At 44.5% G+C, this 16,287-nt stretch overlaps 1 protein-coding gene across 1 annotated transcript in view; it reads right to left on the bottom strand.

Annotated features, from left to right (window-relative positions):
- The window catches only part of ofcc1 (orofacial cleft 1 candidate 1), a 64,885-nt gene that overhangs the window by 11,935 nt on the left and 36,663 nt on the right, over window positions 1-16,287 (bottom strand). Inside the window, exons 14-19 of the mRNA XM_035526440.1 lie at window positions 15,029-15,204; window positions 14,312-14,391; window positions 13,468-13,662; window positions 11,296-11,548; window positions 9,746-9,909; window positions 6,189-6,348 (exon numbers count right to left, since the gene is read on the bottom strand). Coding sequence (XP_035382333.1) covers window positions 6,189-6,348; window positions 9,746-9,909; window positions 11,296-11,548; window positions 13,468-13,662; window positions 14,312-14,391; window positions 15,029-15,204 — 1,028 coding nt within the window. The remainder of the gene's footprint in view (window positions 1-6,188; window positions 6,349-9,745; window positions 9,910-11,295; window positions 11,549-13,467; window positions 13,663-14,311; window positions 14,392-15,028; window positions 15,205-16,287) is intronic.

Here is a 16,287-nt window from a genome sequence, read left to right as displayed (position 1 = left end):
ATTGTTTGTTTTGTTTTGTTTGTTTGGGGTTTTTTTGGTTAGTTTTTGCCAAAGCCCCTGGTCCCTTAATTCTATCCCTTAATAATTACTGTTATTTAGAAGAGTGTTAAATCCAGACTGACCCACGGGTGTAAAGGAAGAATCAGAGCGATTATCTGCAGCTTGCTATCATGTCGAACATCATCTGAACTGTGTTAGTCTGAGCACCGTTCGTGGTTTCTGGCAAATCTGATCCGCAGTGCTGAATGAGAGAGAGGAAAGACAACGACAGATATTCCCATTCACGCAGCGGGTGGAAAGAACGCTCTCTCCTCAGCCCAATTTGTCTCCTCTGTTCCACATTAGGAAAGAACAGGGGGAGGGGGTTAGGGATCTATAAGGGTCTGAACATGTGGACTCAATTTTGCAGCTTCCAGCTGCAACTGTTTTGACAGCTGACTCGACCAGCAACATATTAGGATAAAATTAAAAGAAAAGTGAATCTGTGAAAGAGCTGGAGAGCAGCTATGTGGCGGACATCAAAGGCGTGCCTTTCTCACTGCCAACATTATTCTACCACAAAATGTTACAGTTCTCAATAAGCTAAAAAGAATTATTCAGCGACATGTCTCCTGTTCCCCAGAACAGCCAAGACTAGTCGTCTAGTAGGCTAATAGCATCATCACTGAGATTCTTTGCTGAGATTTGTTAAGATGAAAAATCCACTGTAATATTTTCATTCTTTTGTTCACGGACATCGTTTTTTTTTTTTGTTTTTTTTTTTTATCTAGAAAGTCCTATTCTAGATAAAAAGACAGCATAGTAGAAAGTAAAGAAACAAAAAGGTTCGGATTCTCCAGACCAGGAAGTAAGTCACACCGTGACTGCACAATGACCTCCGGAGCGCTAGCACAATCAGGCAGGGACACAGCATTGGTTTAGGGGGATTCCTCAGCCTCTCTCTCCCTTCTCTTCCTGTCTCCTTCCCTCCTTCAGCCAGTCGGTCTCTCCCTCTCCTGACATGTCTCCTCCCACCCACCCCGTTAACTGCTGTTCCGCTGCCGTGCTTTCGCACACTGCTGCCCAGCAGAGGTCACTGACCTTTTCCTCACGGCAAGGCCTGGTCATTCCACACTCGTGTCTCCTATTGAGCTATATGCAGAGGCTCTGCAGTGTGGCCATGGCCGCTACTGACCCAGGCCTGGCAGGCCTCACGACAGACCCGGGCTTTCTAGGCCTCAGCATTCTAGTAATAGTTTCCTGTAATTGAAGCTGCAACTCTCAGGCCCAAAGCAAGCAAACTGCTTTGGAAATAGAAGTGATGGGTGGGGGGTGTTTGCGTGGGGGGCTGTGCAGGTGCCTCCCGATGAACTCGTCCACACCAGGGCAGCCCCTCCCGCCCCACCCCTGACTGTGTTTGTGTTCCTGTTTTGGGTTGGCTTTCAGGGAGCCTTGCATGCATTGTTGGCTCCGGAGCCGGAGCCGCCGGTCACGGGCTGCCAGTCAGCGGGAGATTTAGAGGAGCCCATGGAGCTAATGGGCTCGGTGGCCTGGCCGGCCTCCTCATCTTACTGTATGTGCTGCTAAAGTCTGCGGCACGAGGGAGTAAAATAACAGGTGTGATGGAGCGTTTCGTTGACGTACACGATGTTCACATCGCTCAGGTTCTCGTAATTTCATAACAGTGTCTGTAGGCTACTACACTGCAGCACAACACAACAAGTTGTAAATGGAGGCTTATGATGTTGTGAGCCATGCAGAAAGTGCTAGACTGAGGCCACAGATCACAAGAAAGGGCTCACCTATCACTCTCTTAATAATTTATAAGAGCAGGGGGGAGAGAGAGAGAGAGAGAGAGAGAGAGAGAGAGAGAGAGAGAGAGCGAGATGAAGAAAAACCAGAGCAGTCTGCTCGTCATTAGCTCTCCAATCTGCAGTCTGCCTTCCGCGACAGCCTCGCCCACCCCCACCCCGTCGCTCCAATCCGTTGTTTTGCAGAGCACCTTGGGTGTTCCCGAAATTCCGCCCGTGGAAACACATTAAGGAGAGGCGCGGAGACAAACGGCACGGCTGTGCACAAATCTTGATGCGATTTCGCTTGCGAAAACATCTCGGGGGCTATCAGCGGCCATTAGCACAATCAATGTCACCGCGAAGTTTCTGGTGAATTACGGCACAGATTAGAGTTACGCCACGCGGCCTGCTCCGTCACTGTCAGCCGGGCGGTGACAAAACAGTTTGCGTTACCTGCTCGCGCGCGGCAGGCATTACTGCCTCCCTCCCAGGTACAGTAATCAAGAAGGTGACGGGAGACAATTAATGAGGTCCATCTGCACCAACGCCTATACATAATTAATGCCCTCATTACACACATGCTATGATTTTAGGCCCTGCTCCTTCTTTCTTTTTCTCTCCCTCTCCCTCTTTCCCTTCCTCTTCATCACACCTGTCACTGATCAACAGCGCCATACTGATGCTTACAACAGAGTAGCAGCAGAGGAAAATAAGGACGTGAATCTCGCCTTCATCACACAGGCGCGGCGCGTCCGACACTGAAAGCGCTCTCGCAGTTTCTTCATGCAGGACAGTGACTCAATTTATAATGTGTAAGACAAATGTAAAAACATTTTTCAAAAAAAAAAACAATGCAGATAGACAATGGAGAATGTAGTTTTGTTTCATTTAAATACCAAAGATGTTTTTTTTATTGCTGACATTAGTGCGTTTTGTGTGTGGACTTACTCAGCAGTCAGATGCTAATAGCTCAGTGCAATATCTTAAAGTAGAAACAATAATGTTGATCGCATGGCCTGAAAGAATCTGAGCCATATTACAAAGGTAATTAAAGAGTAAAAAAATCAGATTAGGTTTTATAATCGCTCAGTGAAAATTACAAGTTTGACGATAATAACGGCAAGCTATTTGCGGATGTTATTGAATGTGGATCTTTTTTTATTATTATTATTTTATTGTTTTAATGCTTGAGGGAAACATCTAACATTAACACTTTACTACTGTTACGTATTTACTTCTTCTGCATTAATCGGTACACTTTAAGTGCTCAAATAAAGCTGTAGTGAAAGATGCCAGGTGATTAAAGAGGGTCACGTCAAGTGAAAAGGGACTTTTAATCTTCATTTCTCTGTTTAATCATAAACGGATAAGAGCATCCTGGGATAAGTGGTTCTCATTGTTGTAGTAATATTTATGTATTACACAGTATTTTTATTAAAATCCACTCAAACATAAGTGAAATAATGTTTTGGGGTTTTCTTTGTGGTTTTGTAATAAAGTCTAGTATGTGAGGTTTTCCGTTTCTATATATAAATAACTGAAACGTTTTTGATACCACAACTGGAAAAGTGATGTATAAATAATTCATGGAAACATAGTAGTGCAGTTAAATATAGGGATTAGAGCATTATCCTCTACAGAATTTAACACAGTCAGTCAGTTAAGGTTAAATATATTTCGCCTGTAATGGTGAGCATCTGTTGTAGGCCATCCTCAGGCCTGTCTGAATTTAAAGCCCTATAGTGTTAATACATATACTATTAATAATTTTTATACAGTATATAATATTTTTGCCTAACAGGAAACACTTTTATTTATTGTTTTATTTCTTTAAGATTAATTTTTCCAGCTATGTAATGCATATTTCTTTCTGTATTTATTTGTGAGTCATTATCTATATTTTTAAAAATTCTAGTACACTATAGTATAGTGGCTTCATTTATACTAACATGGACATCTTAAAGGTTGGTTGCGGCACATATGGTTCATGTCTTTAAATGCTTGCTAATTAGCTCACGTCTCCTCCAGAGTGGAGCAGAAACCCTTTGGTTTAACAGGGTGTCAAACTCCTGTTCTAGAGGTTCACAGGGCCAGTCTCCTCTCTCCATAGTGGGCATTCTTTCACCTCCAGTAAGCTGGATTCATGTGTTATTAGGATCAATAAGAAAGATCTGCACTTATGTCTTTGTAAGCCAGTTTGAATTCATTCACAACCTTTACTCGGCCCGTGTTAAAAACATGAAGCACTTCCTGAAATGCTCTTTTCGGTAAATGGTTTAGTCAGTTGTACAGGCTAATCTTGTTAATCATCACAATGTTAAATGTTTCTGAAGTGAACGTTGGTTAGAAGTGCTGATGACCGACACAAAGAATAATGGTGTCCCGATAAGCAGCTGCTTCCGTAACACTTAGCTTTCACAACATCGTTCGTGAGTTTCTCAAAGAAGTGCAAGGGTACGAATTCATTTTACTGTTTGGGTAAAGGCAAGCAGCTCTGAGTCTAAGCTTTTTTAACATACGGTCACCTTTACCAGGCTAAAAGTTCATTCAGAGCCTCATCTTAAAAAAAATAAAATCCAGTCAGTCACCATAACTACAGCTAAGTTGCTTAGACATTGCAAAGGTGCAGACAATGTTAAATCCTGCAGAATCCCATGAGAACTTTATTCACTTTGCAGTCCAGTGGACTTTTTGAAGTACCTGGGAGGAAGCTGTTTGGTTCACTCTCTCCTTCCCCTCATGGCCCCTTGTTATTAAAACTGTGCCTCTCTTTCTCCTATATTAATTGGGTCCATAATAAGGAACACGTTGGTTTCATTATTTAATTGCTAGGGCACGTTTGGAATACAGTTTCTGAAATGTATTTTTAATGAAAACTACTACATCCTGACCTAATCATATCAACCTTCTCCTATCTAATTAAGGATGCAAAAAATCATTAGAGTTGCAAAATATTAGTTTCAGCTTTGTCTCACATTTCCCTCCCCACCCTGCATATATTTTTTTCCATGGTGATGATAAATAGTTAATGAGGTAAAAATGACAAAAAATTTGCATGTAGGCAAATTAGTTTAATAGGGATATGTCTTTGCTGAGTTAGGAAAGTGACCCTTTTTTGCATGGAGAAATTGCTATAATAATTATGAAATAATGGCCCAGGCCGTCTTATTTAAATGAAAAATCGCCTGGCTGAATAATGTTAAAAATCGTGCAATGCAATAACCCTAAATTTTCATCATGCTGGCAAATGTGTTTAATGTGTTATCATTTTATCAGTTCAATAAAGGCAAATTAGGGGCAATATGAGGAAAGCAGTGTGTGCTGTAATCCCGGAGCCGGACTCTGCGGTGGGATACTGGGAGGAGCTGGTGGATAAATTAAAGTTCTCGTAGTCCAGGCATTCCAATGCTTTCCGAATAAACGAATCAAATTAGGACTCAGACACCAGTGCTGGGCCCTAATGTTCATAAAGGCTGGGCTGAGGAGAGCCTCGGAGGAAGCAATGAAAGCAGGAGAAAATAAAGTCTTTAGAGGTAACTTTTTCTGTGATAAAGTTTGTCTACAATAGTGACCTTCCAAAACGCATGTGTGTGTGGGTGGGTGTGTGTGAGACGTGAGTCAGCATATGTGTATTGGGGTGTTCACACAGGTCTTTGTCACATGGGTGCAATAATCAGTGAAATATCTTAGGAAACTGATTTTTTAAATCTATTTTCCTATTTGGCAAATTATATGTTAGTAATTAGCTGGAACTAAAGACCTGTTGGATAAATTTGAAGCTTTCTCAAATATTACTAAGGAAATGTGATGATTTGAAATGCTGTACCTACTTATTCTAATTATGTCTAATTATTTATTCTTATTTATTCTAATTATTTTACTTCTAACCAATGCACTGCAGAATCCCCGATACTGAACACTGAAGACCAGATTAATGTGTGCATGGCCTACTCCTCATTTAGCATTACTGAATAACTCAGTCTCCACGTGTTCAGAACACTTCTCCTTGTGCACTGCTATTTCTGCTTTGAGAGATTCACTTTAATAACCAGCATAACTGTGTTTAAAATCCAGTTACAAGAAAGAGTCAATTTAGGGGGAAAGAAATCTCACCAATGACTTTTTTCCTCACAAGTTTTAGTAGGCATGTCCTGAGCTATCAGCAATCTGGAGATGGATTAATATAAAGCTATTTTGGATGGATTAATATAAGGCTATTTCTCCAGCCTTTTGAAATCAGCCATTATTATTAAAAATTCTGGAACGGTCAGCAATCATTTTGAAAACCAGCAGGTAAAAATCAGCCCTGTAACTTGGCCTGAGAAACATTTGAGCTGACACATCATACCAGTCCCCATTATAAAAGGTAACAGCAAAGCTGATCCTAGATCAGTGGGTGAAGCTAAATCTGATCACCTTTCGTCTCTCTCCGTTGAATCCCCGCCACTGCTCTGCCTTCTTCACAATGTAGCTGAGCTCCTGATTGGACACTTCCAAGTCATCCGGGATAAAAAATGCCCCCTCTGGGCTGTGGAGACGATGGTACACATCTAGAACCCTGCCGTCATTATGCAGTCTGGAAAAAAGAAGGAAGGAGACGATCATTTATTTGGAAATGACTTCAGTCAAAGTGAGGAGGCTTTTGAGTTGAAGGAGTGGTCAAGAACGGTTATGGTTTCGTCACTCATCACGCGCCTGCTCTCAACAGAGCCATCAACTGGTTAGCATTTCTGTGTGTAATGTTCAGTGCACCTCCACAAAACCTTCCTTTCATCGTACACGCAGGCTGCAAAGTTCCGGGGTGTTCTATGCAGTTCTGTTGCTGTTGTTGCCATTAATGTGTCATCTTTCGTTTGCAGCATTATCACGGTGAGCTCCAGTAGCTGTGGAGTTAGCCGGACTGGGCCAACACGCACGGGGCAGCAAGGTGTCTTTTATAAGGCCTGATTGAATCCGGGTTTTTTTTAAATCCATCTTGAATATAATGGATATGACAGTGCAGAAAGTCACAACAGCAGCTGGACCAATGGCTCCAGTGCACTGGTACCTTGGATTTCTGGGAAGAGTGAAAGCTCCCTTCAGTGGTTCGTCAGTTCCTGGTCTCATGAGGTGAATATGAGAAAGGGATGCAACAGAACGGAGGACGATTCAGTCTTTGGACTGACAAGAGTCGTCTGCACTTACACATAAAGCAACTACTGAGTTCATGTTGCCTTCAGAGACACCCTCGCAAGGCACAGATGGAACGAATGCTTTTCCTGATGAGGGGGGTTGCGGCAATGCAGGCAGGATGGAACAGCTATGAAAAAACCTGGAACCTCGTGGGGGAAGAGTGCCAGACATCCTCTTTACACAACTCATTAATCAACCAGCGTAAAGGAAAACCAAAACAGAAGCAGCCTGGCTTCTCTTCAAATCCGCCTGACTTCCGACCCTGACAAAGGTGTCTGGCACAGCCAAAGGGTAACGAGCACTCAGATAAGGCTCGCATGACATGAGGGGGAGCTCTGTGCAGGGATGGGCTCGCCGTAGCCACGGCGCTGAGCAGAGAGGTGCGCGCACTCAGCCGCTGTACGCACGCCGCCCCCTCGACGCATCTCAGTGATCTGCGTTTGTGTTTGCTCCCTGTGCAGAGCTGGGCTTGGTCCAGCCTTGGGTTCTGCCGCGCACACCGAGGACAAGACTGCCTCAGTCTGCACTGCAGACGTGACTCACAGGCATACCAGAGCATGAAGAGAAGACAGAGACCGATGTCATTATCACATCAGCATAAATGCACATAAATGTGTGGAAGTAAATGAACTGAATATACCCACTTCCAAAATGCTTGCTTAAACTGGATTTGATCCTGTTCAATGCATTCACACCAACTACAGAGTCAGAATAAGCAGTGCCAGAGCTTTACCAGGGCGATGTGAATACTGTCTTAAATCGAAATTAAGCCTCCCTTACATTTGAAATGTACAAAACCAACTCCAGGCTCCTTCATGCAAGACTAAACCCACCGAGGTCAGCTGGGGTCACGCCTGCTACAGGCTCACTCTCATGGAAGGGCAGCGTGTCCAGTTGGGGAATAGAGAGCCGGGAGAAAATTCTGCTGTTTTAAATACCTTTTGGTTACATACAGTTGTCCACCACACAAGCTCCAGCCCCATTCACACAACACAGGAGCTGGTCCCGCCAGTATGAGCACAAACAAGAGCTTTTTTAATGCCTTTATGACAAATTGAGCAAAGGCATCGCTATCATACGTATCCCACACCACACTGCATTTAACAGTGTACTTTACAGATTTTTTTTTTTCCAGGGCCTGTTGAAATGTAATTAAAAATGGATAGCGGTTCATTCTATCTATACATGCAGCCTCAGGCAGTATTATAGAAATAGGTCAGCCGTTGTGTCTCGTTGCAGCCAATAGGAGTGCACAGAAGCCCAAGCCAGGCTGGGCCCCGTGTAGGCCTGTGGGCTACATTCAGAGACCAACCCTGGCTCTGCAGTCCTGCATAGCCTGTGACCCCCTTCCCTGAAACGGGCACTGGCCATAACGTGATCTAAACCCAAGATGTACAGACAGGTTTAACCCTTCTGAGGAAGGACAAAGCCTATTTGTCTCTTAGGTTTAATACACATACTTTGTAGTGGAGCCTTGAGCAAACATAAAGACAGTAAAAATGTCACATCTATTCTGAAGTCCAAATGTAAATATTGGCTTGGTGCACCTGTTAAATAAAAACTGTTGAATACTGTGAACGGTGTGACTAGAAACTTCAGTGGTGTCTCAGTGGTTAAGCTACTTGACTTGTAATCAGAAGGTTGTGGGTTCAAGTCCAGCCACTGTTAGGCCCCTAAGCAAGGCCCTTAACTCTTAATTGCTCAACTTGTGCTTGGTCATAGTTGTAAGTTGCTTTGGATAAAAGTGTCAGCTGAATGTTCTCTCATTAACACTGGTTGATTTAACTTGTTGATTTTTATATCAATATTCTAAACCTAACTGCTTATGAGGGGGGCATTTGTGAATGCTGGAGAATATTGAGTCAACTATAATTTTAACTTCCCACATAAGGCCAAAACAATAAGGACACAGACACACACACACACACACATGCACGCACGCATGCACGCACTAACCTCAGATGGTTACTGTATTTAATTATACTCATGTCATTTTTCAGGTTGCTTTTGTTCATCAGTTCATCAACATCATGATGCCAGACTGTGGCACCATGAAACAAAGGTCTCAGTAAGGCCCGTTCTGATGCTTATGCGCTCATGGACAATGCACTTCAAAGGCACAATATCACTTAAGGAATAATATACAGTTAAATATACTGTTGAAGCCTCCAACACAGACATGACAAAGACCAGGAAAGACACCACACAGACTGGGAAGGTCTTGACATAGACTGGGGACACACCGGGGAATGCTTGACACAGACTCTAACTTGTATAACGTATAGTGAAGCCAAATCAAATGTATTTATATAAAGCTTTTGCAACAGTCCTGGTCACAAAGCAATCTTCCAGATGTCCAGGTCCAAGTTCCTGGTGAGCACACTAAAGGAAACAGTTTCAAGAACAAACTACCTAAGAACACGAGGAGGAAACCTTAAGAGTAACCGAGATTCAAAGGGGGAAGCCATCCTCCTCTGCTCGAAACCAGACAGCACAAACAAGAACAAAGAAAAGAATACCGAGAGGATTCATGTCAGTAAAACAAGGATGCAACTGTAAAAATAGTGTATGTGCTAAGCAAATGATCCAGAAGCATCCAGTGCTCTGGCACTCCATCCACAGCACTGCAGTGCTCACGCCAGTGGTTTGTTTGAACTGATTCAAAGAGTTGGTCGATGATCAAAACTTTCCCAATACCTTTCCCAATTCAAACCTGAGCCTGCTGTGTTTAAGCGGATGAAAGGAAACCAAGTGTAGCATACAGGACGTCTGGTGAGCTCAGACGTGTGGGCGGGGCTTACCTCAGCAGGTACACGTAGAGCACGGTGACGGACAGCGTGAAGTGGACGGTGTAGAGGAAGAGTGTGATGAAGATGCCAGCGGCGCCCGAGTGCTCTGTGCGGTGAAAGTGCCAGTACAACTTAGCGGCATCGGCCACCGGCTCTTCTGCACTGTAGGACAGACGCTGGTAACACACACACACATACATTCAAGCACACAGTTAACAATCTGCTCTGGACAGAGTGCTACCACATGCGCAGGGAACAATAAAATCGTTACAGAACTCCATTGTGTTGGTAAAACAGACAGTATGGATCCCATTATAAATCATAAGAGAAAAATGAAGACTGAACTCATGTTTATAGACACACTACCATGAGCCCAATAGGCTCAGGCAGGTCTGCAGCTGCTGGTATGACCCTTTGTATGTGTGGACTCTAAATCCACTGCACGTGTGACTGGAACTGCGTATCTGCTGTAGACTGAGATAGACAGATCATGACATAGAGAGATGTGGGACAGTCTCAGAACCTGAAACTCCCACGCTATGCAGCTCACACGAGCTTCTTGTTTTGTGGGCCAGACAGAAAAATAAATACTGGCAGCTCCGCCCCGCTATGGCCCGATAAGCCTGTTTTGTGCAAGAGATCATTGGCGTGAACTGATCTGCTGTCTGTACGCTCTGCTGCCTGCCACCGCACCACGATTGCTTTGAAGAGTCAGTGACATTTTCAAACTTCGGTTAAAGGAGATGTGCACAAGCTTTGCAGCTGTATATGATTTGGTAGGATGGTAGCGCAAGATTTCATGGTTATAGGGTGATAAACCAGAATAGGCTTCCAGAAGGAAGCACAGGTTTACTACATAGTCAGAAATGTTCTTAAGATAATATTTGTGTATAAATTGAACTGCAGATTTAAAAAAAAATAATAATAATAATAATAATAATAATAATTAATTAATTTTATTTAATAAAAATGTTGTTAGACGTGATAAAAACTAATATTTAGGAATCAGAACTCCATTGAGAGATTTCATTCTACTCAGAGAGTGTTTACATGTAGAAGTTTTGTGAGTGCTACAGGACAGAGTCAACCTTTATGTCTCTACGTTACAGTCGCTTAACAGTGACAGTATAACCAGTGATTATGAAGTTCATTTTTAATGATGTGAAGTCCTTAATGCTGTAATATACTAAATTGTCCTTGACCACAGCATAGTCTGTTTTTGCATAGTCATTAACTGTATGCGATTTTTGTTCATTGCATTAATTGCATAAGCGACCCTAAAACATCCGGAAACATGTACATCTATAACTCCACTTTTGTTGTACAGCATTTCTGTATTATGAGCCAGTAGTTAGATAGATACAGTTTATTATTACAGTTCTCTTATCTTGTATATACCTCATTTTTGGTCTCTCACATATGCATACAGAATTCACACATCCAAACACACACAATTAGTTTTATCTCTAAATATTTTTCCTTTTTTATTTCTAATGTCACTATATAACAATAACATAAAACGTCTATTTACTGAAGTGTCCACGCTCTTTTAAGTGACTTACCCCAAGGCTGGCGTCCACTACCAACACCGCCAGGGGGTCCAGCACCGTCCACGCTCCTGCAGCCATGATCAGCTTTGACAGGAAGGATGGCGTTGAGCCAAACGCTTGCCGACAGACCCATCTGATCAGAAGCAGGCCCAGCGTAACAGTGTTCAAGGTCAAGGGCCCCAGGAGCACCAGCAGCGCCTCCTCCGGTGTGCTGAGCAGAGAGCCCTGGTACACCACATCTACCGTGTGGGCATGGAAGCGAAACCTAGAGAGAGAGAGAGAGAGAGAGAGAGAGAGAGAGAGAGAGTGAGAGAGAGAGAGAGAGAGAGAGAGAGAGAGAGAGAGAGAGAGAGAGAGAGAGAAGGGAACTTTGCTTGTTAGCATCTTTTGTGGCTATATGTGAAAATCAGCATATACTATGCCCATAGTTACTGTACAGCAGAGCTCTTTAATTCAGAGCGCCTGACCTCTGAAGGCTATAGTTTATGTACTCTAATAAATTAACTAAGTAAATACATTTCAGGACCTGACTGAGTTTATGCCCATTAGCTACATGGCATGTTCTAATGGCAAACTTCTGTCTTGTGATATGTCTTCAAAATAGTCTGCTTTATATTCAGCAACTTCATTTTTAATTGTTCATGCAGCATATTAATGAAAAAAAAATAAAAAAATAAAACAGTTGTGAAAGCAACACAAAACAAAATCTCATTGTGAAAGTGTGAGGTGAGGTGTGAACGCTGTGGCTCAGCAAGTCTCACGGAGCTACTTGTTTACTGTGTCTCCCTGTTCATTAATTCCCTTCAGCTCCACCCCCCATTACACCTATAGCTCCACCCCCCATTACACCTGCGCCGGCCCATTGGAGTTCCTCTTAGTGACTGAACAGGGGCTTTGCGCAAGCTCTGCTGCTTCGAACCGCACCCGAGCCTCACTGGGAGATTTATAGCAAACGCATCCTCGCGAACAGTGCAGAAATCGCCGCATTAGCCCTCAATGTCTGCCACACCATTCTGCTATTAATCTAAAGCTTCAATACACTTCCTTTACATGCATCACTTAATTCCTAGTTTAGGTCCAAGTCCTGCATGGGTGAGTCTAAAGCCCATGAATACAGCGCACATATACTGTAACGCGCAGGAATCCATCTAATAATGTGACTGTTTGTGTGTAATGTAGTTTGTGTGGTTTTACTGAATATTTCCTAGTAAATGCAGTGCAACCACAAATGAACGACTGAGTGGAAACGGTCGATAATGGCCAGCCCTGCGGTGATGTGTGTGGGGGGGTACTTTCCACCCGCCGGTGGGGTAGAGGCCTCTGCTTGGAGGATGGAGCTCTCTCGCAGTGCTAAGAGGTCGTGAGAGGAGGCTTTTGGGGCATGCTGAGCCACAGAGCGAAAAAGAGGCCTCTAATGACGGCAGGATGCGTGAGCGCGAGGACGCCCGCGCGCCCATGCCATTGGACCGCCGACGCCACGTTCACGCGGAAGGAGAGGGCTGGACGGACGCGTGGAACCCGTCATCCGCTGGCGTTCCCACAACCCCACACCCCATCCCTCCTTCCCTGCATCCTCCCGCTCGTCCCTCACTACTCCACCACTTTTTTTCCCCATGCTTTAACGTCCACGCTGGTCCGGCTGCCGTAAAAGCCGGCGTGGGACTGGATTTACTGAGCCTCTCCTAGACGATAAACAAAATCAACTCCACATGTGCCACGCAACTGCAGCATCTGACTGCACATTTTATGATGAAGCCCTGTTGACAAAATAACACGTGATAAATTCTTTCCAAATAACGCGCGCTTAAGGGACGCGGATGTTGAGCTCGACGGACTGCACCCACGTGTGGCCGTTAAAAGTGCAGAGTGGATGTGGAAGAGGGGCAGAGGATGACTCATTAAAGTCGAATGAGCATCTTGTCTGCCTTTCGATTTTTGTAATGAAGGAGATTGTGTGCTTTTGGGATATAGAGGTATGTGTGTGAAAGGCAGAGTATGGAGTGCTTGAACCTGCTAATTTCTTATATATTTCTAGCTTTAAACAGGTGCAATTGACATGTTTAGAGGTCATACAGCGGAAGCATAAACAACTTTTTCCTCCTGTCTAGATTTCTCTCTCTTTTTCATGTTCAGTGTTGTAATTTTTGGCAAAACGGCTTTCAGACAGCTCTGTATCTCTCGCACCTGTTAACAGGTATGTCCCGGGCGTGGAGGTACAGCCATTGGCTGCAGTAGTGCAGGTAGAGGCGTGGGAACCAGGCAAGGGCCACCAGGGCTAGTTGGAGCTGGCTACAACGAGGCCGCGGGCTCCAGGACAGACCCAGCTCCCCTGGGAGCAGACGCCCCACCAGGCGCAAGCGCGTGCCTGGACCGCAACACCTAGCACGGGGGGAGGGAGCTCCACACTGAGACCTGGGAACAGTAGCACATATATGGGCTGGACACACAGGCTAAAACATGCACACACACAATAACAAACACACAGAGTGTATGCACAGGCTACAGTCCACATAACCACATCCTTGTGTACACACTAGCTAAAAAAGACTGCAAACACACACACACACAAACACACACACACAAACTCCAAAAGGGTGAGGTTCAATTCTCACAAGACAAAGACACTCATTTAGGTCATTTATACTAAATGCACATAAATCCATAATATGTTGTCAGACTCTCAATACCAATAATTCTCTGTCTTTCTGTCAATTCATTTGTCTCTGTGTCTATGTGTTCAGATAGAGCATCGGTGAGAACAACATGTCTGAAAAGGGCATCCCTGCTGGGCCTCGAAGACGAGATCACCTCCAACCACCACAGATGAAGATGCGAAAGGCCCGTCGGAGGTAAACCACACTGGAATGGCAAATCCAAACGAGACAAGGACCCAACAGGCTCAGAGTAGCCCTTTTAAATGGCCAACGTTTTAAATGGCACATCTGCAAATAAACTCTCTGCGTCTTTATTCCGCGTCAGGAAACACTTTTTAAACTCTTCCTATTGGACCAACTAATAAACGGTTTACTTAGGGAGTAGATTACAGGGCTGTGGACGAGGGTTGGCCTCCTTCCTGTTGTCCTGCAGAAGTGCGAGCAAGGTCCTCCGCTTCAGCGCGAGAGCCACACCCTTTACTTCGACGCTGAAAAATGGGCTCGGGCACCGCGTTGTGGCTGGGAGTGGTGTGGACGTGACGGGCCAGGCTGGGCCGGGCCAGATGCCAGTGGGTGTGAGCCAGGAGCCCGCGGCTCGAAAAGCTGATTTGTGCACCGATGCCTTTTGGCGCAGTCCTGGGAACTATTCGTGCCTTTGGTTAAGGCTCTAAATCTGGAGGCACTTAAATACTGGACTCACCATTTATTTGGAGGATTAAGTTATTTGCTGTCACCTTCCTCCTCCATCCCTCTTCCCCCCCAATTCAGGCCATAGGCACTGTTTAGTGAATGCACCAAACCAGAGGATAGATTTATCTTATACTACCAGCTAGACAGGGTGAAGCAGGTACAGAGAGACAGTGAGAGACAGAGGGACACCGTGAGGAATAGAGAGAATGTTTGTGTTTTTTTGCACTTGGAGTTTTCTTAGTTTCTCTGTGTACGTCAAGCTACAGAGCTCCTCCGAACATCTCCCCATAATCAGGTCTGGTCATGACGGAAAATCAGTTTTGGGGAACTGAATGTGCGGACGAGAGCAGAGCCTGCTGTAGCCTCCCTGCCCGGCGGCCTGGAACCCTAACCTTCCTAACCTTCTTAATGATGCCCAAACCTTCTCCTTGGAGGTCCTTCACAAACTGCACACACGAGGGCGGAGCCATCCAGCGCTCCCCGACAGGAGCGCCGCACTGGGGGCTTGGACAGCCGTGTTTGTGCAGCACGCGCGTGTCTGATTGGATGACTGACGGGAGGCTGGGAGCTGAGCGCCCTGTTTGGCAGGGGTGGCCGAAACAGGCCGAGGGGCTCACTCACACTCACCGTCTTACTCTCAGAGGACAGTGAGGGTAAAGCGGATGGAAACATCGCAACTGTTCATCACTTCTGCGCATATGGCTAACATGCGTGCACACACACACACACACACACACACACACACACCCTACACTACATTTAACTACATTACTGTCCATGTCCTTTTTTTTCCTCACTTACGTAACCCCCACCATTACAGATGTTCCCCACTAACACATTCCCGTAGCTGTACGACCATACCTAAACATAACCTTTCACCTGAATGAAATGTTTTGTTCCCTTTGATTTAAAATAAATAAATACAATATTTTGTGTACTTTAAAAGAAAATCCTCACAGAGGCAAGCCACCAACATCAAAATTTGCTCGTTTTCCCATTATAACCAAAACGCTAGATTTCCACAACGAGACTAAAATAGAAAACAGGTTTGCATATACAGCAACACAGTTTTACAGCCTGACACACTTACAGACAGACAGAGTCTTACAGACACAGTCTTACAGCGAGACACACATTGGGATACACAGCCTTACAGCAGGACTGAATAGAATGACTGGGCATTACTGGTATGCAGGATACACAAAAACTAGTGGAGCACTGGTGACTAATACTCAGTTTATCTTGCAGTAATGACACGATGAAATGTTTTGCATAGCTAACTCAACCCAAGTCAGTGGAAACAAAGAAGCAAACAATTTGATCCAAACAAAAACCAGTTATGAGATTTAAACAGATTTGCGGCACCCTGCACAGATCCCCCAGTAATCTATCAAACAGCCTCCAAAGTGTGCAGAGCTCTGTGCAGAAAAACTGCTCCACACATTCTCCCACACAGTGCATTGAGGAGAGTTGGAATGAAGCCTTCCTGCTCTGGGGGAGGTAACGTTAAAACCAGGAGGTGATGAACAATTTTAGCAACTTAATATCTAAATTTTAAATAATTATGTCCGACCCATTCTCGATGCACTAAGTATTAAGTGCTAACCATAAGTGTTCCAGGGTGCACTTAATTCATAGTGCACCCTGGTGATCCTTAAAG

Source organism: Electrophorus electricus, chromosome 5 (genome assembly GCF_013358815.1).
Source record: "Electrophorus electricus isolate fEleEle1 chromosome 5, fEleEle1.pri, whole genome shotgun sequence".
Lineage (NCBI taxonomy): Eukaryota > Metazoa > Chordata > Actinopteri > Gymnotiformes > Gymnotidae > Electrophorus > Electrophorus electricus.
This window is presented reverse-complemented; position numbering and strand designations above follow the sequence as displayed.